Below are 24,394 nucleotides of genomic sequence, written 5' to 3'. Positions count from 1 at the left end.
GATGAAGTGGAAGAAGAAAAAGAAGAAGAAGAGGGAGAAGAAGAACTAGTTATGGCAATTAACACATCACTAGTCTAGTATTTATCATTTACAGTGAGAAAAGGCATAATAACCAAACTGGATTCTACATTTGGTCACAATGCGACCTGGAATTTCTGTTAAGGTAAGCCATTTTAAATGTTAGGGAAAAACTCACTTCTGTAGTTAAAGCAGAGGTTTTGAATATTACCAAAAGTTATTCGCTGCCGTCAACGCAATTTGTGAAGATTGGAGTTGCAGGACCAGCCAAAACTATAGCCTCTTATTATTAATTAGCCTCTTGCCCAAAGTCAGCTGGGATGGTTTCGAGCCCACTCGTGACCCTAACGAGGGGAAGTAGTTTAGAAAATGGTTGATGTCATTAATGTGTAACTCATTCAAATGAAGCTGAACTACGTACTTGAACCGCTCTTGTGTTGTTTATTATTATGCCAATACAATGTTGTGCATATTCCTTGTCTTCAATTAAGCATATTGTGCGTAAACCGTAAAAGTCTTGCAATATGATCGGTGAAGTTGTTCTTGTTAGGTGTTTTTTTTTTTTTTTTTGACAATAAATAGCTGAACTCAGCCGTGAGTTGCAACACGAGCTCAGGTGTGAATGTGAGGGTGAACGGTTATTTGTATGTGCTCTGCGCTTGAATGGCAATCCAACAGTGTGTACCTTGCCTCCTGTCAGTCAAGTTGAGCCCAAATGACCCTGAGTAGGATAAGCGGTTGGAAATGGATGGATGAAAGGACGGATGGATGATGAATGAATGAAAGTTGGCCGTGCTCATTGCTGACAGTCGTTTTAGCTCCAGCTCTTGCTGGCAGGACCCCTCCTGCGTACGTGTCCTCTCCGCGTGGAGGTGACTTTCTTGTCTCGCTCTTGGCCAGGGTTGCACACTTTCCTCAGAAGCTCTGCAGATTCATCAATTACAATTCCTGTATGACAACTTGAGTTTTAATTTAATTTTTGATATATTTTTAGGTTAAATCACCTTTGAATTCTGGATGACTCTTGCTGACATTGTATAAGAGGGAAATATACTTTTGGCCTCCATTGTTTTCATTTCCTAAAGAGAAAATACATGTACATGTTAATTGTGTCAGTGTGTTGTGATATCCCCCCAAAAAAGACTTGGTGATAGAGAGGGATCAATTTAACAATGTCTTAATGATTGTAGCCGCACAGATATTTCTTATATTTAATTTATTTCATGGCAGCACTTATACATGCAAGGCAAAATATTCTCAACAGTTCCAAGCAAAAACACTTGATGTCACTGCTTTTTCGGTGTGTGACATCTAGCTGAACTTAAGTGGACACATATGGTCCCTGATTCTGATATTCTGATTTTGTCTGTCTTCAAAGAGGAAGAGGAGGACTCACGACAAACTTGCAGGAGGACATAGCGCTGTCGCTCTGCCAGCAAGCTGCTGGCCAGATCCACACTGAGTTGCTTGTTTTCTAAGTTCACTACTGTCCCGTTACGGTTCATTAGGTCCACGCAGTCTGTAGGAAACAACAATATCTTGTTCAGACACATTCTACTCATCATCGTTGGAGGAAACTATGACATGTAAAATGTTTTTTGCTAATTTCAGAAGCTAAAACACATTGCACAAAGTTAAATATGAGAAGTGCTAAAACAGAAGAAACTCCTTGCATAAATGCTCCTTCTCTTCTCTATCCTTGCCAAACACTCTAAAGGATATATGTAGCATTTAACTCATTGCTAAGCCCAAAATGGACACACAGTTTACAAACGACGACTGGACTTGAGCTGCAAAAAGAAAAAATAAGTCACACAAGTGACAAGAGTATTCGTGAATACCTTCCAAGGCCACGCCGCAACGCTCCTTTAAATTGTGGATGAAGTGTATCAGTTTGCAGTTGATGTTAAACATTTCCATTCTGCTTTCTATCAAGAAATTTAATTATTATAATTGACACAGACAGAATGATATGAAATCATGTTCAAAGCATTATTTGACTCATTCACTTAACTACATACAAGAAGTGAGTGACCATTACAAAATACTATATAGACAATGTGAATATTTCAAACCTCCAAACAGGACGGTGACAAACATTTCTCCTTCCGATACAAAGCTTGTTTTCCTCTGTCGTTCCCTTGAGTTCTCATCAGATTCCAGCCGCATGTGCTTTGCCAAAGAGAGCAGCGTGTAACCAACATGCAGAGGTCAACAATGGAGGTTGTTAAATCGGTTTTGTGCTCAAGACAAAGACTCAGCTTGCAGGGAGACACTGTATGAATGAGATGAAGACATGGCGCACACACACACACACACACACACACACCCACACCCCATTGCATCCTGTAAAATCCAGATCTTGTTAAAAGTGTGAAAAGGGGGGACCACTGTAGTCGGTCTCCATGGATTTTCTACACACAGGCAGAAAGGCACTCTGGACTCTAAAAAGAGTCATATATTATGGCCTGCCACAGAATTCTGAACAAAAAAAGTTGAATGGAGTTAACAAATCTGACTCTTACACATTGAGATTCATGGGTCCAAATTCATAGTGACGAGTTTCCTTGTTTGGGGCCGAGGAGATGAGCTGATCATTTGAAGTAATGTCATTGAACTTAAAAGACAGTGCATGAAGTCTGTTAAAAATGACTGGGAGATTATCTGCTCCAACTCCCCAAATTCTGATTGTGATCAGTTTCTTGAGTTGCTCAGTTGCATCACACGTTGGTCTGGTCCCAAAGTGGCTGAAAGAGTTGCTTCTTGCACCACAAGGAGAGGAGAGTTCCTAGTGTGGTTTAAGTTACTCAGCAGTGCTCCGGTGTTCAGCACAATTTGCTTTTGAGTGTCAACGACTGGGAGAATGAGCATGCAGCCTCACGAGTCGGTGAACAGTCCTCTGAGTTCGCAGGTTCCGACTATCTCTGGCACGCCTTTGCAACAAACCTCACCAGCTGGTTATCAGACCAGTGTGCCACTTGACCGAGTGCATGCTAGGGTCAGATTCATCTTGTGTTATGAGCCACATTCTTTTATACATGTACAGCTCATAAATTGTTTTCCACACCTACATTGTTGTATGTGAAAGTTATAAGGCACCTCACTTTGCCTGTGGAGTATTGAATTGAGTATAGGAGTTCTTGCTAGTCTTGGCAAGTTGCGCTTTCTCGTATCCTTTAATTCGGAAGGTCATATAGTTCAGTTATAAATGTTAATTTTGTTCTGTTTTCTTAAGAGCCAGAGTGTATTCATATATGTTTTTATTTTTTGAAAACCAGAATTTTGCGTTTGTGTGTGTGTGTGTGTGTGTGTGTGTATGGGGGGAGTATATAGAAAGTATATCAGTATATAGAAATAGATTTTGAAGTAGATGTGAGAGCATCAAATTGAACCAAATCAAATATCGAAATATGTATTGAATCACCTAAGATATCATGAAGGAATTGAGTTCAACTTCACAAGCTAGACCCAACCACCATCTTTGTGAGAAATCACTTATAAATAGACAAAGTGAAGTAGGCTGCAAAATTTTAACAACAAATGCACCTCGCCACAATCCAAAGAAATTCCATAAAAAGTGATTGAAATCAATCAGTCTGGAAAAGGTTCAAAGCCATTTTCAAGGCTGTGGGGCTCCAGCAAACCACTGTCAGAGCCATTATTCACAAATGGAGAAATCTGGGACTTGTGGCAAAGTTTCCCTGGAGTGGTCGACAACTCATCCAGGAGGTCACAAAACAACCTAGAAAAGCATCCAAAGAACTGCAGGCCTCGCTGACCTCAATTAAGGTCAGTGTTCACCACTCAACGACAAGAAAGAAAGAACCAAAAAAAATGGCTTCCATGGGAGGCTTCACAAGCAAAAACTACTGCCGTCACAAAAGGACACAAAGCTTCATATCACATTTCCGGAAAAAAAAATCGCGACGATCCTCAAGACTTCTGGAGAAATATTGTGTACGCTGTTGAGTCAGAATTGTAACTTTTTTGGAGGGTGTGCTGCCCATTAAATAAAATAAAAATGACACGGCATTGGATTAAAAAGAACACAATGCCAACAGTAAAGCATGATGGTGGCAGTGTGATGGTCTGGGGCTGCTTAGCTTCCTCAGGACCAGGACAACTTGCTATGAATGTCAGAAAAATTTATTCTGCTGTTTAGCAGCAGATTCTGAAGGAGAACGTCCGGCCATCAGTTTGTGCCCTCAAACTTAAGCGCTCTTGGATCATGCAGCAGGACAAGCGACAGCCAACAAGTCCACCCCAGAAGGGATCAATGATACATTCCATTCCATCTGCCGAACTGGCCCGACTAAAGCACATGCTGCTCCGCAACGCGCACCGTACCTGAAGACAGTCCTGGTGTACGATGAGGTCTTGATCTGAAATTGCCACCCAATCACTCTCGCGCTGATGTTGAAGTAATTTTTACACGCAAACCTATTATATAAGTGCCAAGGTTAAGACCGTCCGAGTGTCTTTTTAATTACTTGAAGGCCGTATGTGTTCAAGCAGTATTGAAATTGGATAAATTAATAGAAAAAAAACACTAACGCTTAATTTTATTGATCTCATTTAATAAATTAATCTAATTTAGATTGATTGGATAATTGGCTCGGATGGATCGATTTGATAATATTTGATTAAATATCAGATTAGGTGCTATTTGTAAAATCCGCCAGCAGGTGTCAGTGTTGCAAGATGAGAGGGGAAGTCTTGCTTGGTGTTTCCCTTTTTTGACAATGAATAGTTGAACTCAGCAGGGAGATGCAATGGAAGCTCGGGCGCGGCTGCAGTCGCTGCAGTCGCAATATGTGCAGTATGCACACTATTTCATGGCGTGAGCCTCATCGTAAATAACACATTAATATCATAAATTTGGGAAAGGTTGCACAGTGTCAAAACTTTTATATTGAAGAGAATGATTTCTTAAAATGCGAAGAGTGCAGCCAGTGTGAAATGTAATTATTTTGCGTTTTACAGCACGTTCATTATTCATATTTACTGAACTTGAACCCAAAACGGAAGAATTTGTCTAATATACTGTATAATAGTGTAACGTTGTATAATAAGTCAGGCCAATTTGTTCATCAGCGAACACTTTTATTATTAAGCCAAAAACGGCTGCTGTTGGCTGCAACCACGCCGATCAGACCAAAAACCAAACACAACGACAACATAACGTTCACTCCCTTGCTGCCTTCACAGCCTCCACAGAAAAGAGGAAAACACAGAACCCTTGAACTATTTACAAAGTCGCTACACTGCCCTCCCCTTTATCAAGAACCTCGTCCCGAGGGCGTCATTCAACAAAGTCACTGAGGTGACCCGGTGGTCTCCTCTGTCGTTGAGGCCGCCCCGAGGCATGTCTGCTCGGAACAGCCAGTGTAGCATCAGGCGATGAGTCCTCAACTGTAGCCGCCTGTGGGGGTGAGAGTGGAGGTACAATCCGCCGTCTTGGAGGGGTGGGATTCGAAACCCACTGTGAGTGTGTCCGCGACCCAGACTGCTGTTGTGGAACGGCATCACCTCTATATGGGGCCAGTCTGTCTCTGTGGAGGGCTACCCGTCTGCCACCAGGTGGCAAGCTGCACCCTGTACACCACCTCTCCTATCCTTTCCAGCACGCCACACGGCCCCACCCAGTGCCTGTCCAATTTAGGACACCTGCCCTTTTTCCTTTTTGGGCTGTATACCTAAACCAGGTCTCCAGCCTTAAAATCCGTCCCTCTGGCCTTCATGTCATAGTTCCTTTTCTGCCTTACACCTGCTTCTGTAAATGGTCGCGAGCAAAGACATGTGCTGACTCCAACCTGTCTTGAAGTCTCCTGGCATACTCCGGTCCTGGTGGCACGGCTGGTGTATCAGGGGGTCTGCCAAAAGCCATTTCCACCGGTGTCTGTAGCTCATGCCCCAGCATGAGCAGGGCAGGTGTACATGAAGTGGAATCCTGTACAGCGGACCTGTAGGCCCACAAAACCAGAGGGAGATGCCTGTCCCAATCTCGTTGGTGCTCCGCTGTGAGAATTGCGAGTTGTTTTGCCAAGGTCCTGTTAAAGCGCTCAATGAGCCCATCACTTTGAGGATGCAGAGGTGTTGTGCGCATTTTCCTCATGCCCAGTCGCTCACACATTGCAGTGAACACAGCCGACTCAAAGTTTCTCCCTTGGTCGCTGTGAATGACCTCAGCTGCCCCAAACCTTGTAAACATGCCTTCAACCAGCGCGTCTGCAACAGTCTCTGCTTCTTGGTCGGGGATGGCATATGCTTATGGTCATTTCGTAAAATAGTCCATAGCAGCTAAGACATAACGGTTGCCTTTGTCAGTCCGTGGAAATGGGCCCATTATGTCCACCGCAATCCTCTCCATAGGAGCGCCCACTGCTAGCTGTTGGAGGTGGGCACGAGACCGGCCTGGTGGACCGCTGTGCAGAGGTCACAACGGCGACAAAAGTCCTCAACATCTCGCCTTAGTTGACCCCAATAGAAACTTTGTCGGAGTCTGCGAAGTGTTTTCGACACACCAAAGTGTCCTGCCCCTGCAGGCCCATGAGAAGCTTTCAACACAGCCTCTCTCAGAGCCCTGGGGACGACCACCTGCCATCTATCCTCCCCAGTAGCAGGCTCCTTCCAAGCTCTCTGGAGCACCCCATCCTTGACCTGAAGAGTCCCAATCTCTGAATACAGTCCTTTAGTGGCAGGCGAGTGTCCAGTGACCTCCTCCCACTTAGGGTTTTGACCCGACTCAACCCACTGCAATACAGGTCGGAGGTCAACATCCTGTTGCTGCTGCTTCCTCCATTCAGGTGCCCCCACAACCTGCACCCCCCTACATACGGGGTCGACATGATCATGCGCGGGACTTTGCTCATCACCACAAAGTTCCTTCTCTCTGGTCTCTCTCTTCTCGCAGAAGCGGCAGCCAGCAAGAGCACAAGGGCGTCGAGACATAGCGTCAGCGTTGGCATGGTGACTTCCAGCCCTGTGCTCAACTTGGAAGACATATGGTGCCAGTTCTTCAAGCCAGCGTGCAATCTGTCCTTCAGGCTCCTTAAAAAACAATAGCCACTGGAGTGCCGCATGGTCAGTGCGTACAGTGAAGGGTAAACCGGACAGATAATATCGAAAATGGCTAATGGCTCTCACAATTGCCAGCAGTTCCCTTCGTATGACACAATAACGCCGTTCAGCCTTATTCAAGGTTTTGCTGAAGTATGCCACTACTCTCTCCCCGTCTGCCCCCACTTGACTCAAAACCGCCCCAATTCCGACATTGCTGGCATCAGTGTCCAGGACAAACGGCAGGTTGGCGTCTGGGGGGACGAGAATGGGTGCCTCTGTCAGCACCTTCTTTAGCGAGCTGAAGGCCTGTCTGCACTCAGGAGTCCAGTCAAAATCAGTGTCCTTCCGCTGCAGGAGGAAAAGCGGTGCAGCTAGACATGAGAAACCCCGCACGAATCGCCTCATAATAGGATGCCAGCCCAAGGAAGCTCTTCAGTTCACGCGGGTTGCTGGGAGTAGGCCAGTCCCTCACGGCTCGCACTTTCTACTCCAAAGTGCTAATGCCTTCCCCTCCAACTTTGTGTCCCAGGAACTCAAGCTCTCTTCTCATGAAGCAGCACTTGTCAGGGTGAAGCTTCAGACCCGCAGTTGAAATTCTTTGTAAGAGCTGGCGCAGGGCCTCCAAGGCTGCATGGAAAGAGTTCCCATGGAGCAGGATGTCATCCAAATAGACCAAACATTCCTGTCGGGGGATGCCAGCCAGCACCTTGTCCATAAGCCGCTCGAAGGTAGCAGGTGCATTACACAGGCCGAAACAGAGAACTCGAAAATGCCACAACCCCCTGCCAGTACAGAAAGCAGTCTTTGGCCTGGCTTCCGGGCTGAGGGGCACCTGCCAATATCCACTGCGCAGGTCTAATGAGGAGAACCAGGACGATCCAGACACCAGATCCAGAGTCTCATCAATGCGGGGCAGTGGATAGGAGTCTTTCTTGGTCACGCTGTTTAAGGGTCTATAGTCCACACAGAACCTTTTCTTCACTGTCTTTTTTTTTTTTGACCATGACAACCCCTGAGGCCCAAGGGCTGTCAGATGGCTCAATGATGCCAGCTTTCAGCATCTCATCAATTGCACTGTCAGCATCTGCCTGATGTGCAAGGGGAAGGCGGCGGGGGCGTGCTTTGATAGGTCGTGCATCCCCCGTGTCAATTTCGTGCTGCACCAAGTCTGTTCGGCCCACCTCCTCTTCTGTCAGCGCAAAAATGTCCTTAAAGTCCCGCAACAGTTGCCACAGCTCCTCCTGTTGCTTGGGTTCTAAACCATCACTGTTGCGCTTCCACACTTCGCGCACTGCCGTCAATCTGTCCACTCCACCTGTCATGGACCACGGGGCCGGGGAAGAGGAATGCTCATCAATGTGGGCATCTGATGTGGGTGGAGAAGTCATAGGAGCCAGCGGTTCATGGGTGGGATCAGACTCCTGCTGTGCAATGGCTGCGCTCGACGTCGGAAGGAATGACTTTTCAGGCTGTGTAGGGCGCACCATTTCAACTGTGGGGCCTCTTGGAAAAGCCAACGTGTTCCTCCCCAGGTCAAGCACGCACTGGGCTGTTCGTAGAAAGTCCAGTCCTATGATGCAGGGGTCGTGTACCGCGGCAACCTACACCCGAAAGTTCATGCATAGTCCACCCACTTGGATAGTCACCACCCCCCTTCCAAGCATAGGGGTGAGCTCGCCAGTCACTGTTCGAAGCTTGACTGACGTAGATTCCGATCGTGCCCCGGCTGGGAATACATCAGGCCTCAAAAGTGTTGCAGTGGAGCCGGTGTCGACAAGGGCTTCACAAGGAGACCCCCCAAGCGAAATGGGGACATGACAGAAATCCCCCGCATGGGTCCAGCCAACCACCCTCACAGACTCTGCAGTATTACCTGCTTCTGGGGAAAATGGAGCCCCTCTCCCCCATCTTTGTGGTTGGGTTCCATCTCCAGAAAACAACGCGTGTTGGGACACAGGTGCAGGGGTCTGCGGCGTCCACTCTACACAGACCCCGGCCCGTTTCCCTGACCATCTGCCTTCTTGGGGCGCCGCACGCTAATGTGCCCAGGCTGGCCACACACCCAACAAACTGGAGGGCCCCGTCGGGAACGAGCACCACTGCGTGGCGACTGCAAAGCGCCATAGTCATCTCTTTCGGCTGGGCTGAGCAATAACAAGCAGGACAAAGCTTCCTCCGTAAGACACATGGCCAGCTGCAGTGCTTTATCCTTCTCAGTCCAGCCAGCAGCCCGTGCCAAAAGTTCAAATTGGGCATGGAAAGCCTCCCAGTCTGCCCTACCGGAGTATTTTGGAGTCTTGACAGGCTGATGACGACAATGGCGGCCGTCAACGTCGTTCGCGCTTGCTCCTCCCCCAGCGTTCAATGAGCCGAAACCAGCATCGAACGCCAGCTTCCTTGCGGCCCGCCTCAGGTGGTCAACATGCTCCGATACACTTTCGGGCTTCATATCACGGCCGCATGCGCCATCGTAAGAATCGTCCACCACCTCCTCCTTGACTCGCGGGCGGCCGCCGTAACTTCCTTTACTCGTTGCCATACTTTCGTTATCACTTCTGACACCAGTGTAACGTTGTATAATAAGTCAGGCCAATTTGTCCATCAGCGAACACTTTTATTATTAAGCCAAAAACGGCTGCTGTTGGCCGCAACCACGCCGATCAGACCAAAAACCAAACACAACGACAACAACATAACGTTCACTCCCATGCTGCCTTCACAGCCTCCACAGAAAAGAGGAAAACACAGAACCCTTGAACTATTTACAAAGTCGCTCCAATAGTTCTAAATGGTGAACATAGCAACAGGCAGAAACGCTGTCTTTATTTTTGACTGTTGCAACATAACATATATTTCACTCATATGAGCAACCCCTCCGAATAGAAACCGAGGGCGAGGACCCTGGTAGTCTCTTTAGCAAATGTTCAAAATTGTACTTCATCCCCCCGGGGCACATTTCAAACAGAAGTAGGTCCTGACTCCTCTAACCCGAACTGAAAGTAACGCTGGGAAAATGAAGCACTCCAAAGATAGTCGGACTGATTAAATATGCTTTTCCCGGGATGAGCAAACCAGATCTTTCTCCACCGTTCCAAATCTATTATGAGAAATGAGCCCAACCACAAACCGCAATCTTACTGAAGTTCGGGCATTGCGTAAAATCTAAATAAAAACAGAATACAGTACAATGATTTGCAAATCCTATATACAGTTTATTACACCACAAAGAAAAATATTTAATATTGAAACTGATACTATTAATGTTTTGTTTTTTGGGAGGGGTGGGGGGTTTGCAAATATGCACTCATTTTATATTTGATGCCTGCAACACATCAAAAACGTTGTGAAGGCATGTTTACCACTATGTTAAATCACCTTTCCTTTTAAAACACACAATAGGCGTTTTGGAACACTAATTGTTGAAGCTTTGGTGGTAGAACTCTTTCCCATTCTTGTTTGATGTACAACAGGGGTGTCAAACTCAATTTAGTGTATGTGACATCTGGGACGTCAATTATACTTGCGGAGGGTCAGTGCTCCCGCCCCCCATCATCTAGGTGCGCCAATCACCTTGCCCCTTCCTTGCTTGTGAATAACTGAGCCTGCTGCTTTTATACCCAATCATGACACTCACCTGCTTCCAATGAATCTCTTCACCTGATGAATGTACTAAACAGGTGTTTGAAGAGCGTTACTAAACTTCCCCAGTCTTTTGTTGTCCCTGCAAGAGCTTTTTTGGAACGTGTTGCAGGCCTAACATTTTAAATGACAGAATATTTGAAAACAACAATAACATTCATCCGTTATTCAATTGAATCTAGTTTGAAAAGGATTATATTCCTCACAGTTCAGAGGAGCAGGGTTCGGTTCTAGCCTTTTAAGGAGTTTGCATGTTCTCCGCGCACCTGCGTGGGTTTTCCTCCCACATTCCAAAAACATGCATGAAAGGTTGATTGGACACTCTAAATTGCCTCTAGGTATGAGTGTGAACGCGGATGGTTGTTTGTCTATGTGTGCCCTACGATTGGCTGGCAACCAGTTCAGGGTGTACACCGCCTACTGCCCGAAGAGAGCTGGGATAGGCTCCAGCTTACCTGCGAACCTCGTAAGGAGAAGCGGCTCAGATGTCAAGTCAAGTCAAGTCAATTTTATTTGTATAGCCCTTAATCACAGACAGTCTCAAAGGGCTTTACATAACCACAATCGACATCCCCGATCTTAACCCCCAGGAGGGCAAGGAAAAACTCAAAAAACCTCAATAGGGGAAAAGTGAGAAACCTTGAGAAGGGACCACAGATGGGGGAATCCCCCTTCCAGGATGACCAGGCTGCAATGGATGCCAACTGGGCAACATTTGACACATACAATGATGCTATGCAATAATAGATGAGATAATGTGAGAGTTAATTGAATGAAGTGCTGCAGGAAGATGACTTCAGTGGAGTGGGTCCTCATCCAGGGCCGTAATATCCATGGCAGCATATCCGAGGATGAGCCTTCGATCTTGTACCGGTCAGTTGGTGTAAATTCAGAACAGCCACTTCCAAGTGAATCACCATAACCTTATTCCCAAGTCGGGGAATTGGGAACAGAAAAGAAAGAACAGAAATAGTAAACAGGCCAACAAGTAGTTCAACGAAGTGCTGGAATATAAGGAAATCAGAAGAGGCGCTGCATGAAGACGACTTCGGCAGAGCAGGTCCCTCCCCGGTTCGTCAGTGCCGTAATCTTCAAAGCATGTCCCCATCACCTAATTCCCAAGCAGGGGAAGGAGGGGGCAGAAAAGAGAAGACGCGGCAGTAAACAGGCCAACAAATAATTAAATTAGATGCTAAAGTATATAAATAAATTTATCAAATGTCGCGCTGCAGGAAGACGACATCACTGGAACAGGTGCATGCCCAGTTGGTCAATGCCTTAAACTTCCTAGTGGGTCACCGTCACCTTATCCCCTAGCCGGGGGAAAAGGGGGCAGAAAAGAAAAGAAAAGAGAAAAAAAAAGCGGCAGTGAACAGGCCAACAAATATTTCAGCTAAATGCACAAGAGTATAAATGCATCTTTAATAGTGTTTTGAACATTTCTACTGAGGTGGCACCTCTAATATCTGAGGGTAGTGCATTCCAAAGCATTGGTGCCCGAATAGAGAACGCTCTAGAACCTGCAGACTTCTTTTTGGCTCGCGGGATCACTAAAAGACCAGCATTTTGTGAGCGAAGGTTTCGGGACGGAACATATGGTACCACGAGGTCAACAAGATAGGAAGGTGCTAAGCCGTGCAATATTTTAAAAGTAAGTAACAGAACTTTAAAATCACATCTCAAGTGGACCGGAAGCCAATGCAAATTGGCTAATATCGGGGTAATATGATCAAACATTCTCGTCTTAGTTAAGAGTCTAGCTGCTGCATTTTGAACTAACTGCAGACTTTTAATACTAGACATGGGGAGACCCGAGAGCAAAGCGTTACAATAGTCAAGGCGAGACGTAACAAACGCATGGATTAAGATTTCCGCGTCACACGTTGATAGAATTGGGCGAATTTTAGCAATGTTACGCCGATGAAAAAACGCAGTTCCAGTAATATTTTTAATGTGCATTTGAAATGACATAGTTGCGTCAAATATAACACCGAGATTTTTTGTTGAATCCTTTTGGGTAATATTACATTTATCGATACTCAGAGTGGTGTCTTTGAAAAGGCACAGATGACGCGCTGGTCCAATGATGAGCATCTCGGTTTTATCTGAGTTAAAGACATCCATTGTTTAATTTCGGCAAGGCATGCCTCTAATTTATAGCAGTCGCGCGGATTCGTTATATCCAACGGCATGTATAACTGCGTATCATCAGCATAACAGTGAAAACTAATGTTATATTTCCGTATAATATCACCAAGCGGTAGCATGTAGATGCTAAACAATAGAGGTCCAAGTACCGATCCCTGCGGAACTCCACATGTGATCTTACAAAGATCCGAAGTCGCATTGCCATGAATTACACGGTGCGTCCTCTCCGACAGATACGAATTAAACCAAGAAAGCGCTGAACCTGAAATGCCAACACACGTTTCAAGGCGTTTTAATAATATGTTATGATCAACGGTATCAAAAGCGGCACTAAGATCGAGTAAGAGTAATATTGATGAGGTGTCGGCGTCCATAGCTATGAGAAGATCATTAGTAACTTTAGCAAGGGCCGTCTCAGTAGAGTGGTCGGCTCTAAAACCCGATTGGAAAGGTTCAAATTGATTATTAGCAGTCATATATTCATTAAGTTGTTGCGCTATGACTTTTTCAAGAATTTTTGCAATAAACGGAAGATTTGAAACCGGCCTATTGTTGTTGAGACTCTCTGGGTCAAGGTTTGGTTGCTTAAGTAACGATGGATGGATGTATTCCGTTTTTATTTACGTTTTACACAGGATATAATTTTTATTGGAATGGGGATTGCACTACTGAGCCAATGAGATACTCCTACACCCAGAATCATAACTTGGGAAATATTTTGTGAACTTTTATTTAACAGAAGTATAAATATAACATTGGGTCACTTGCCCAAAGATTAGATTAAATCATTTACGAGCAATGTGACTACAGCAGGCCAGAATAGTTTGAGAGGCCCATATTAGACAATTGAGAACGTCTGAATTTAAAAACACAAAATCTTTTTACCATAAGATTCCCCTCAAAAAGAACTGAGCCAAATTCTGCAAATGATCATTTCCCCAAATCCAAATACAATCTCTTAATATCAGAGCATTTATCATATTGTGTTTTTGCTTTCAAAACAACCGAAAGGTATCGTGCAAATGAACATGACATGAAAATAGTGCAAGAACAGAATGGATTGAGGTCAGAAAATGTCTTTTGCTCCTGAATTTTGGGGTGAGGGATACATTTTAGAGAGGCTAAAAACCCTATGCATACTCTGTTAAACAGGACATTCCACACAATCAAAAGTCCAGAAATACACAGTGTTCAATCAGAAGTCACGCAGAAGTCAGCAGGAGAAGAGTAAAGCTCTTCTTTATAAGGCACTTGAGCATTGCTCAGTCAGGACACAAACTGACATCTGTTTCCACACTTTGCTCCATGAAGGATACGTGACGAAAAGGAAAGGAAAACATTTAAGACATGTTTTATTGAAACAAATACTGCCGTTTTCACCCTGATATAACACTGCAAGACTAACTTTGAGCACTGTAAGGGCTAGAAAAGGGCCCATGAGTGACAGGGCCCAAGAAAAATGCATTTTCAATTTGTAGCATTGAAGTGGTGGGAACCCAAGTGTTTTTTCACACAGTTCCTCAAATCCCTTGTGGCATCCCTGTTACATATAGGCACTTCAACCATGTTACTCCATCCATTTTTTGTAGTGCTTTAACCTCATTGGGGTTGCAAGTGCACTTTAACTTTTCCGAGTTGACCTTGGGTGAGAGGCCTTGACCACCCTGGAATGGTCGCCAGTCAATTCCACGGCACAGATAGACGGAAAACATCCACATTCACACTCATGTTTTTGATGTGATTTTTTTTTTGACTGACATACTACATTCGTCATTTCCATGCCATTTACACGTGCATTCTTTTTTATGCAGTTCACAAAAGTGTTTAATCTGCCATAACAAACGGCTTAATGCAGGATTGTCAAATACATTTTGGTTGCAGGTTCCATCATAGTTTGGGTAATCCCCTGAGAGCCATTAAGGGTGAGGAAAAACAAAGAGGAGTGAATGCACCTAAGCAGCATATTAATTCAACCCGTTTTTGAAAAAAATAAAGGCGAGAGGAAGACAAACTTGAATTGCTTTTGTGAGCCGCAAAAAATGATCGCCAAGTCAGATCGGACTCCAAACCTTTAGTTTGACCTATGCTTTATTTAGAACAATGTTTCCAGACCTTCCATCCATCCATTATCTGTACCTATTTTATTGAGCCGAAACACTTTTATCACATTAGAAAAACTCTCACTGCACACCACCAAGCAAAAATCTGACAAAATCTGGATAAACAGTTTAATTATATTATGTATTGTACGTTTTGTCAAATAGTGGAAGAGCATTTAATTGTTGTGCCTCACATATGTCTGCCATGAGTAAATTGAACAAGGATACATGTTTAATCGAAAATAAATTATTTTTGGACCAATGAAGTAAAACTGGTAATTTCCCGCGATAGCCCTTGATGATGATGATGATGACAACGCATTCGTGGGAAATAACTGGGTTCAAGAATTCCACAGCATATAGCCTCAGGCTTGCCAAGGATATCAAAAGACATTTGACCAGTAGAGTGTTGATGCCTGCTGAGTGTGTCAAGACATTTTAGTCAGCTCACTCAGGCTGCTTTCCCTGTTCCGCCTGTTAAACTGTGGTTGCAGCCGGGTGACATTTTGCTTCTGTGCTTCATTTTCCTCCACACCCTCTGATGCCGCCAAATACTGGCGCTGATGACAGATGGGTATTTGAGTCAGTCTGATGAGATCCATTTTGGGACTATTAAGCATTACAAGTGACAGAGGTGTTTGGGACACCGCCAACAGACCGCCCCCGACAGGGGAAACGCGAGCGTTGCTTTCCGAACTGCTGCCACCTTGCTCGGCACAAAGGTCAAAGCCGAGGCCGTTCGCCCTGAGCCTGACGGAGTCGGTGAAGCTGCTGTGAAGCGAGTTGCGCTCACTGCCGCTTCTCTCCGGCAGTTCCTGTCGGCCCAGGATGTGGATGTGGATTATTTTCCGGAAGGTTTGCCGGAACTCCCGGATCCGGTATGCGTAGATGAACGGGTTGACCACCGAGTTGCCGTGCGACAGGATAATGGCCACATACATGATGAAGAGCGGCGGACGCTGACACTCGGGGCAGAAAAGCGTGAAGCAGTTGATGATGTGTAAGGGCAGCCAGCAGACGGCAAACAGGCCCACTATGATGGCCAGAGACTTGGCCGCTTGGACCTCTTTCTGAAGAGTGGAGCGAGACTTTTCACTGTGAACCGCTTTGACCTCAATGAGCTTGAGCTGGTGACGGGCTGCCATAAAGATACACAGGTAGATGGCCAGCATCAGCAGCAGAGGTATCAACACACAGGCAAAAAAGTTAAAGTACACCATATAATCCATAACCACCACCTCCTCGAAGAGGCAAGTCATCAAACCCGGTGGGCAGTCGCCGGTTTCCTTCTCAGACAACTTGTGCCAGCCCATCATGGGGGTGAGACCAATGATGATGGAGAGAACCCAGCAGACGGCGATGATACATTGTGCCCGCTGGCCCGTCACCAGACTGTTATATCTTGAAAGGGAGACAACTTGATAAGCGACATCATATCAGACAACATCTGCATGAATAAAATGCAAGAATATATAACAAACATGCCAATAAACTTGAAGTGCTATAAACTTTCCAGTCAAATGTGAAGGAAACACTTAAGATGGACACTTTGGTAATATAACCAATGAAGCCAATGTGTTTTAAATAACCAATGAGATTTGTTTATTCAGCAGTAATCAATCCAATGTGTTTATATTTCTTAAGCACATGTATACAATATGAATCCCTCAAATCAAATAAATTTGAAAGAGATTCAAGCACATTAGGCTATTTAATTGACATGCATCAAGTTTTTGTCTTTTAGACACTTATAAGCAATGTATTTCAAAACCTCATCCATTTTTTTTCATTTGACCTGGACCAGTGGTGCAACACATGTACATATCTATGACATGACTGCAAAGACTAGTCATGAAAGTAGGTCTGAAGAGACGCTGGAATAAAGATGGCGCTTATTACATAAGTTAATTAATAAGGATTTGGTAAACATTAGGGAAATCATTGAACCAAATATCAACTTACTTTGTAACAAAATGAAGGACAAGTAAGTAAAACACACACAACTCCAATTATACTACAGGAGAACACACACACAAGAACAAACATTAATGACATGTAATTAGCTCTAACCAAAACTGCAGAAGGCTACAATGCTTTGCATATGCAGCTAAGCATGCTGGGAAAGTCCTTCTTGTCCTCAATTTAAAATGCTGTTGACAAACAGGTTGGATTACTATGAGCTACTTGAAATATGGAGTATAGATGTACTGAAATATTTATGTAAAGCTAATTAACGGGAAGCAATTTCATTGATTTTAATTTAATGAATCTTGGTGAATCCATAAATTGCCATATTTAAACTATATTCATATATTTTAACTGAATCAATTTCACAGATTTATGCTGAGTTGAAGGACTCTAAATAAAACAAATATAGTATTATAAAAATACATTGAAAAAATGTATAATTTAAATAAAAATAAATGGATGGTATTATAGAAAAATTAACGAGGCTTGCTGAGATGTACACATCTTCCAGCACATGTATTTGGAGCCTCTTAAGATGTAATTTTGTAACAATGTAACGTAAACATTCTGAGCAACTTTAACCAATCAAATTTTAAGTGAGCTGTCCCTTGATGACATCAGCCTTTATCCATCCTCTGATAGGCTGGCCAGAGCAAGCCAAACGAGTCAAGCAAAACGCTTCTTTCACAATCTGATCACATAAATACATTTAATAATCAGTTTTGTCATGTTAAATATTGATTCTGAACTCCTCCAGAGAATGTTGGTGGCACAGTTGCATGCTTTCATGTTGCCTTTGTGCATTATATTAATAGTGATTTCTATAATTGCAACGTGACAATGGTGGTATTATGAGGTGGAGTAGGCCACAACTCAAGGCGCAGGTAACAAATGCACTGCCAGGCTCTGGTTGCAACGCTGATCGGATCTCATGGAGGGAGGACAGCGCTGTAATTCAGAATGTCTAAGTTTGGTACGAATAACAACAAGGTCTCTTCCTGGACTTGAAGAAGGGAAAAAGGGATAAACAAACAGGCCTGTAAATACTTCTAAGTCTATTTTCAGGGTGCATGCCGCACAGTGTGGGAGAGCAGCTGAAATGGTCGGTTTGTTACGATCACATTCAGCAGATGTTAAAGTGCAAATGTCAATGCTTGCAACAACAACGGCCCTCCTCTCGTAAGAAAAGCTAAATGCAGAGAAGCTGTCAATTGTATATCAGTTGTGTGAAAAGTGTCTGCTTGTGCCCCCGGAAACAGGAAACACAATGTGGTCTCAGAAGTCACAATAGGACAAAGATCACAGATGACATGCGTGTCAACAATACCTTCACATGTCTGACAAGTGTAGAGATGAATGTTTGATATAGTCTGCGGAAGCAATTACAGCCAAATGCATTTGATTGCTCCAGGGAGACACGGTCTCATGGGGGGGCATTTCTGGACACACTCAACTGTGACTTTGAGGTTCAAATGTCTCATCTCGACTGGTGTTCGTGTTGCTCCAGACTAATTCCAACATTGCCATCAACTGGGATCAAGTTAAGTGAAGAAGTATTCACGCTGTCCTTTATTACGTAAGATTTATTATATGAATTGATTGATTGGACATTGAAACACATGACAAGATAAATCCAAAAATTGGAAGAAAGAAAGAGACAGTAAATCATAGATCAATTTGGTTTAAATGTACATAGGGAGCTGGAAGAAGTATAATACTCGTCCTACCCCTTAGCTCACATATCAAATTATTACACTGGTTGATTTTTTTATATATGAAGAATTATGACATAATAGAAAATATACTTCTGTACCACATGACAACTAAATGTGCATGTATATGTTATTCATATTTATACTTGATTTATATATTTTGTAACAATATATTTTTAATCTTCTTTTGAACACCACAAATGATTCACACCATCTCAATTCATTTGCATAATTATTCCATAGATTGACACATTTCAAAGAGACACACATTTGCTTCATGGTAGTTCTTATTTTTCATTTTCTAAAGTCACTTGAGCCCCTTCGGTTATAACAGCAACCCTCTTTAATTTCAAACAGTTTCTGAATACGGTGGCAGAACGGTTATTGTATGCGTTGGACATTATTTGAGCTGTTCGACAAAGTCGTGAAATTCAAGAGTGTTTGATTTGATAAATAAAGGATTGGTTGCTTCTACATAACTTGAATGGTTGATAATTTGGAGAGCTCTTTTTTTAGGTTTATAGATAGGCTCGTTTATGTTTTATTTCCCCATATCCCCACGCAATAGGTCAGGTATGACATTAATAATGACCAATATGTGTATAATGATTCCTTTTTAGGAGGTCCTTGGTGTTATAAGGATACCTTATAGTTTTTGATATTTTACTTTTAACATTTTCTATTTGTGATTTCCAACATAATTTTGCATCCAAAGCAACGCCAAGAAATATTATTTCACTTACTCTTTCTATTTCAATAGAGTCAACGATAATCTTGACCTGGTGTTTAATTTGACAGGTGACAAAGATTATGAACTTGGTGTTAGTCAAATTCAAAGAAAATTTATTTGCATCAAACCACATGTTTAACAAATTTAATTCATTTTCCACAGTAATCAGAAGCTGCTCAAGATTTTCTCCAGAGCAATATAATGTAGCATCAGCAAATGTGATTTTTTTTAAGTTCTTGATAGCAACAGTAGATATCATTGAGCTATAGTATAAACAATTTGGGAATAAGCAGAGACCCTTGGGGAACCCCGTAAGTTATCTTCAACACGTTCGATTTTACGTTGTTTAATTGCACATACTGATCTCTATCATCTAGGTAACTTTTGATCCATTTATATGCCAAACCACTTTTCCCATATTTCTGTAATTTTCCCATTAACATATTATGATCTATGGTGTCAAAAGATTTTTTTCAAGTCAATGAAAATCCCAAGAGTAAATTCTTTTTTATCTATACTAGTAGCTATGTCTTCCACAAATTCCATCACTGCACTCAAGGTGGATCTTTTTTGTCTGAAACCATATTGATTCTTACTTAAAAGATTGTGCTTTTCAATAAAGTTGGCGAATCTGCTTGAAAATGTGTTTTCTGTATTTTTTTAGCATTGTGGCAGTAGTGATATTGGCCTGTAGTTTGTGAGTAGATGTTTATCTTCACTTTCGGAATAATTTTTGCTGTTTTCATTTTCGATGGGAAGAGACTAATTTTAAAAGACAGGTTACAAATGTATGTGAATGGTTGCACTATATGTTCTACATTTTTTTTTAATTAAAATCATATCAATGTTAAAACAGTGGATTTTTTCATTTTAATTGTTTTTAAAATATTTTATGTTTCTATCATTTACAGCACTACAGAACATAGTATGGGAATTATTCTCCACACATTTATTTAGTTCATATTTATTTATTGGATCAGGAATTTTTTTGGATGGTTTACTACCAACTTCAATAAAATAATTATTGAATTTGTTAGTTATATCTGCTATTTTATCAATAACAATATTTTTTATCTTCTGTAATATATTCAGGATAGTTAATTTTTTCTGAGTTGTTTATTATATAATTTAATATTCTCCACGTTTCATGTGTGTTATTTCTAATAGTATGTGGTAATATTCCCTCTTGTCTGTTCTTTTAATATTTACAAGTTTATTTTTCTTTCTTGTAATTTAATTCAGTTTCACTAGTTTTTATCTTTTAAAAAAACGTTTATATAGCAGTTTTTCCTTTTCTTTCCTTTTTTTGTTAGTTGGTTAGTTGGGCTCAACTCCACATTCTTTCACTGTAGCAGTTCTTTTTTAAAATGTTTTTTTCATGTATTTTTTTTTTGTCCATTCATTGATTTTTGATCATTCTTGCAGTGAACAAGATTTTAACTTTCTTTTTTAACTATAAGATTTGATTATAGCATATATTTTAGTCATGGTGTCTTGATTTTCCAAAATTTCCAATTCTCAAACTTGGAATCTTAAATGTACAACACCATATCTTTTATTGCCAATACTCCCGACAGTGGTAAATAAATGTACTATTAGACCACCACCCGGGGGGTTATGTTGCCACTGGCAAATCAACAGCACTGGAAATTACCAAAAATATTACGTTATGATTTTGTAATAGTTATACACCAGTTTGTACATTCTCTTTGTTAAATCCTAAAATATAACAGTTTTTGTTACCAATGATATTTACAATTTACTTTTGTAAAAAAAAAAGAATAGTAAATAAAGTGATTGTACGTATAAATGGAAAACCAGCCTTTTATTACAACAAATGTGAAAAAAAATTCCCTTAGTCAGAAATCACATTTGTGCTTGACAATCAGTAAAATATCTTTATCAATTTGACTTTGACCATTAGAGTGACTAACAAAACTGAACCAGGTTAAATCCCAATCCTAATATTTGTCAACGCTCGATTTAAGTTATTAAAATAAATCCGCATTGTTTTGGGAATGTCTATTTTTATTCTACTTTCTTAAATATTACCGTAATTCAAAGAGATGAGCCCAAACTGACCTGAGAGGTAGCTTGATTGCAATGTAGCGGTCCATAGCGATGGCCAGCAGGCTGAAGATGGAGCTCTGGGTGAGAATGAGCACAAAGCAGGCGATGAAGAGACACCCGTAAAAGTTGGAGCAGAAGCCGATGCTGATAACAATGGCGAAGGGAATGGCCAGGACCCCCACGGCAATGTCGGCCACAGCCAGCGAAACCACAAAGAAGTTGGTGTTGCTCTGCAGGTTGCTGTTGAGGAACACGGCCCAGCAGACCAGCACATTGCCCAACACGGAGAAGATGGCAATCAGCAGCTCCACCACAATGTAAGGGGCAGAGACGGCAGGATTTTCCAGCATGATGAGAAATGAGGATCTTTTACCGTTGAGGAGGGTGGAGGCCTCACCTCAACTACCATAGTTACAGCCTGGCAACCACTGAGCTCAGCGTCTTTACTTCCGACCTTCGGCATCCAACGCCAGGACTCATTCCTGCCTGATCAGCTCAAACTGCTGATAAGAAGCTCAACACAACAGCAGATGAAGTCCTAGTCACTAAAGACGGTACAACATCACTTGCATCCTCTCCCACTAAACGCTCCTCTGCTATCCGTATCTCCGCAGGTCCTTCCCCTCTGAGTATTTTTCCCATGAATCTCTTGAGGGGGTGAGATGTTACGGGCAGAGCACGCCAATGGAACACTCAGTTGCTGCAGAGTAGACAAAGAGGAAACGGTTTTACAATGAAGGAAGTGTGCAAGACAAGCTTGCATTACATAAGCAGTGTGAAGAGGAGTCCAAAATAAGTTGGTAATGGTATTTCAAAATTATATACTAATACTTGAAGAAATATACTGTATACAGCGCATACACATATATATATATATATATATATATACACCGCTACTTTTTTCCTAGATTTTGAACCATGTGGCTAATACAACAGTGCAGATTTTCGGTGTATTTTTTTTTCCCCCAGTAGGGGCGCTCTATAGTTCAGAAAATATGCTAAATAAATCTTGATTTTTTTTTTTTTCTCTAGGGTCTATTCTGTTTTAATGAGCAAAGTTGTTGCCATGTTAAAAGGCACTGTTTTAACAATCTGTTCATGTACATTCACATTTTTCACACAATACATTTTTTTTCAACATAGAAAATTGCGTCTTCTACCCTAGTGCAGCCTGTATATTTTTTTTGCCCCGGCCCATATGTCCATGACATGCAAAAGTTACTTCAGTAACCCGAACGTAGAGATGTCACAAGCAGCAGATGTCTACCATAGGAAGTGGAAGGGAACAAAAGCAAGCTGCCAGTCATTGTGGTTCACCACTCCTGCCTTTAAGGCCATAAATGCTAATGGAGTTGACAACATTGAGACCAGTGCACTTTCATTGTGTTGTTTTTTTTTTGTTCTCCATATCTCTCAACCTCTTTGAAACATGCTCAGCTTCAAAATTAATGTGAACAATTGCTTTTTATGAAGGAAAGCAGTATCTTTACGCTGACTGAATTAGGCATGTACAGCAATTAGGGCTGTCAAAGTTAAAATGTTAACTTTGGAGATTAATTGAAATTTTATAAAGCATTACAAAATGTTAACGCAATTATCTCTGTTTGCAGTTGACCTCTGCTCACTTTGCAGCCAAACTTAGAGGAAAGTCCCAAATAATTTGCAAACCCATTTTCAAAAATATGTTGTTCGTCTTTGGCGGATCATTCAATAGTTGTATTTTAGACGAAAGAATTTGTATTCAAGATTCAAGGAAAGCTAATAGAGTCAATCTATGAATCAAAATATTAGTATTTTTTCCCCCCACATTAATTCCAATATTTTACTCAAGTAAATATCTATACAAGCTTTGTAGAAAATATTTGTTGAAAAATGTGATAAATTCTGAAAAATGTAGCAATTAATTAGTTTAAAAAAAAAGTTTTAAGCGCTTGGCAGCACTAATAGCAATATAACGTAAGAAACACTGGCTGTGAATGTACAATATTGGGAATTTCTAGAAAATGTTCAGACTGGTTACCATTATTAACATGACGTAACAGGTTTTGATCAAACTTTAAACTTTAGCCTTATTTGTGTCCCACCCACAAAGGCAATGGTATTTGTAGTGGAAACCACGGAAAAAGTAAATAATTTATTTTGTTTGTTTGCTTTTATTTTAATGCAATAAATGCTATTTTTACGATCTTGGGCTTTTGTGACTGTAAATTTGTGCATAAAGCACGAGATGTACTTAGTACTTTATGACATACACATCCTTGTGACAAAATAGATATATAATTGACCTTAGAATGAAATCATATCGAATTAAATTAGACAACTACTGTACATTGATTGGACAATCCATTAGGTACACATTCACATCCAGCCATAAAAACAACCCTGTAGCACGTTTTGTGAAATTAGTACAATAACTCTTTGTTGGTGTTATTAAAACTGCAAATATCCAATGTTCCGTTGTGTTTGTTGGATATAAATTTTATCAGTATATTGTCGTGTGATGTATATTTAACCAACAGATTAAATGAACAGACTGCGGAGTATTTGGATCAATAACATGGATTTCGGTGTCCATCAAAGTGACACCAAAATTTAAGTTTGAGCTCACTGACGAAAGTAGGTGCCACATATTTAGTCTTTGCCTTGATTGGTTTGCCTTAACACAGACTTTTAACAATAAAAGCAACATACCTGATTTCTCTCTTGTTCAACAGCAATCATTGAGATGCGGTATAGCAGCGTCTGGTTAATCTGAGTTTCCCTGCTCACAGTGTGAATATCAGAGATCAATATACCGTTTTTTTTTATTGCTCAAACAGAAGCGGCACACCCTCTCTACGTGCAGTGTGTGGCTTTTTGCAGTTCAGTGAAGGAGCAGCTAAAAGCCTGCTCTGTGGACAGATGTGGGCCTATCTCTTGATTACATATTCGTGTGACACCTGACACGG

The 24,394-nt window shown here is 41.9% G+C and overlaps 2 protein-coding genes across 2 annotated transcripts; both read right to left on the bottom strand.

The window, feature by feature from the left end:
• Positions 1-803: 803 nt before the first annotated feature.
• Positions 804-16,270, bottom strand: c8h22orf15 (chromosome 8 C22orf15 homolog). The gene is made up of 6 exons (XM_088302243.1): positions 16,205-16,270; positions 2,094-2,190; positions 1,860-1,946; positions 1,415-1,537; positions 1,023-1,097; positions 804-942 (listed from the first exon to the last, which is right to left on the bottom strand). Exons 1-6 carry the CDS (start codon positions 16,223-16,225, stop codon positions 833-835), a joined length of 513 nt encoding a protein of 170 aa, XP_088158369.1. The 5' UTR covers positions 16,226-16,270; the 3' UTR covers positions 804-832.
• On the bottom strand, positions 14,938-24,376 carry adora2aa (adenosine A2a receptor a). The gene is made up of 3 exons (XM_088302216.1): positions 24,138-24,376; positions 21,459-22,146; positions 14,938-16,367 (listed from the first exon to the last, which is right to left on the bottom strand). Exons 2-3 carry the CDS (start codon positions 21,794-21,796, stop codon positions 15,395-15,397), a joined length of 1,311 nt encoding a protein of 436 aa, XP_088158342.1. The 5' UTR covers positions 21,797-22,146; positions 24,138-24,376; the 3' UTR covers positions 14,938-15,394.
• Positions 24,377-24,394: the final 18 nt, after the last annotated feature.

Source organism: Idiotropiscis lumnitzeri, chromosome 1 (genome assembly GCF_059441095.1).
Source record: "Idiotropiscis lumnitzeri isolate Australia: NSW breed Sydney's pygmy pipehorse chromosome 1, RoL_Ilum_1.0, whole genome shotgun sequence".
Classification (NCBI taxonomy): domain Eukaryota; kingdom Metazoa; phylum Chordata; class Actinopteri; order Syngnathiformes; family Syngnathidae; genus Idiotropiscis; species Idiotropiscis lumnitzeri.
This window is presented reverse-complemented; position numbering and strand designations above follow the sequence as displayed.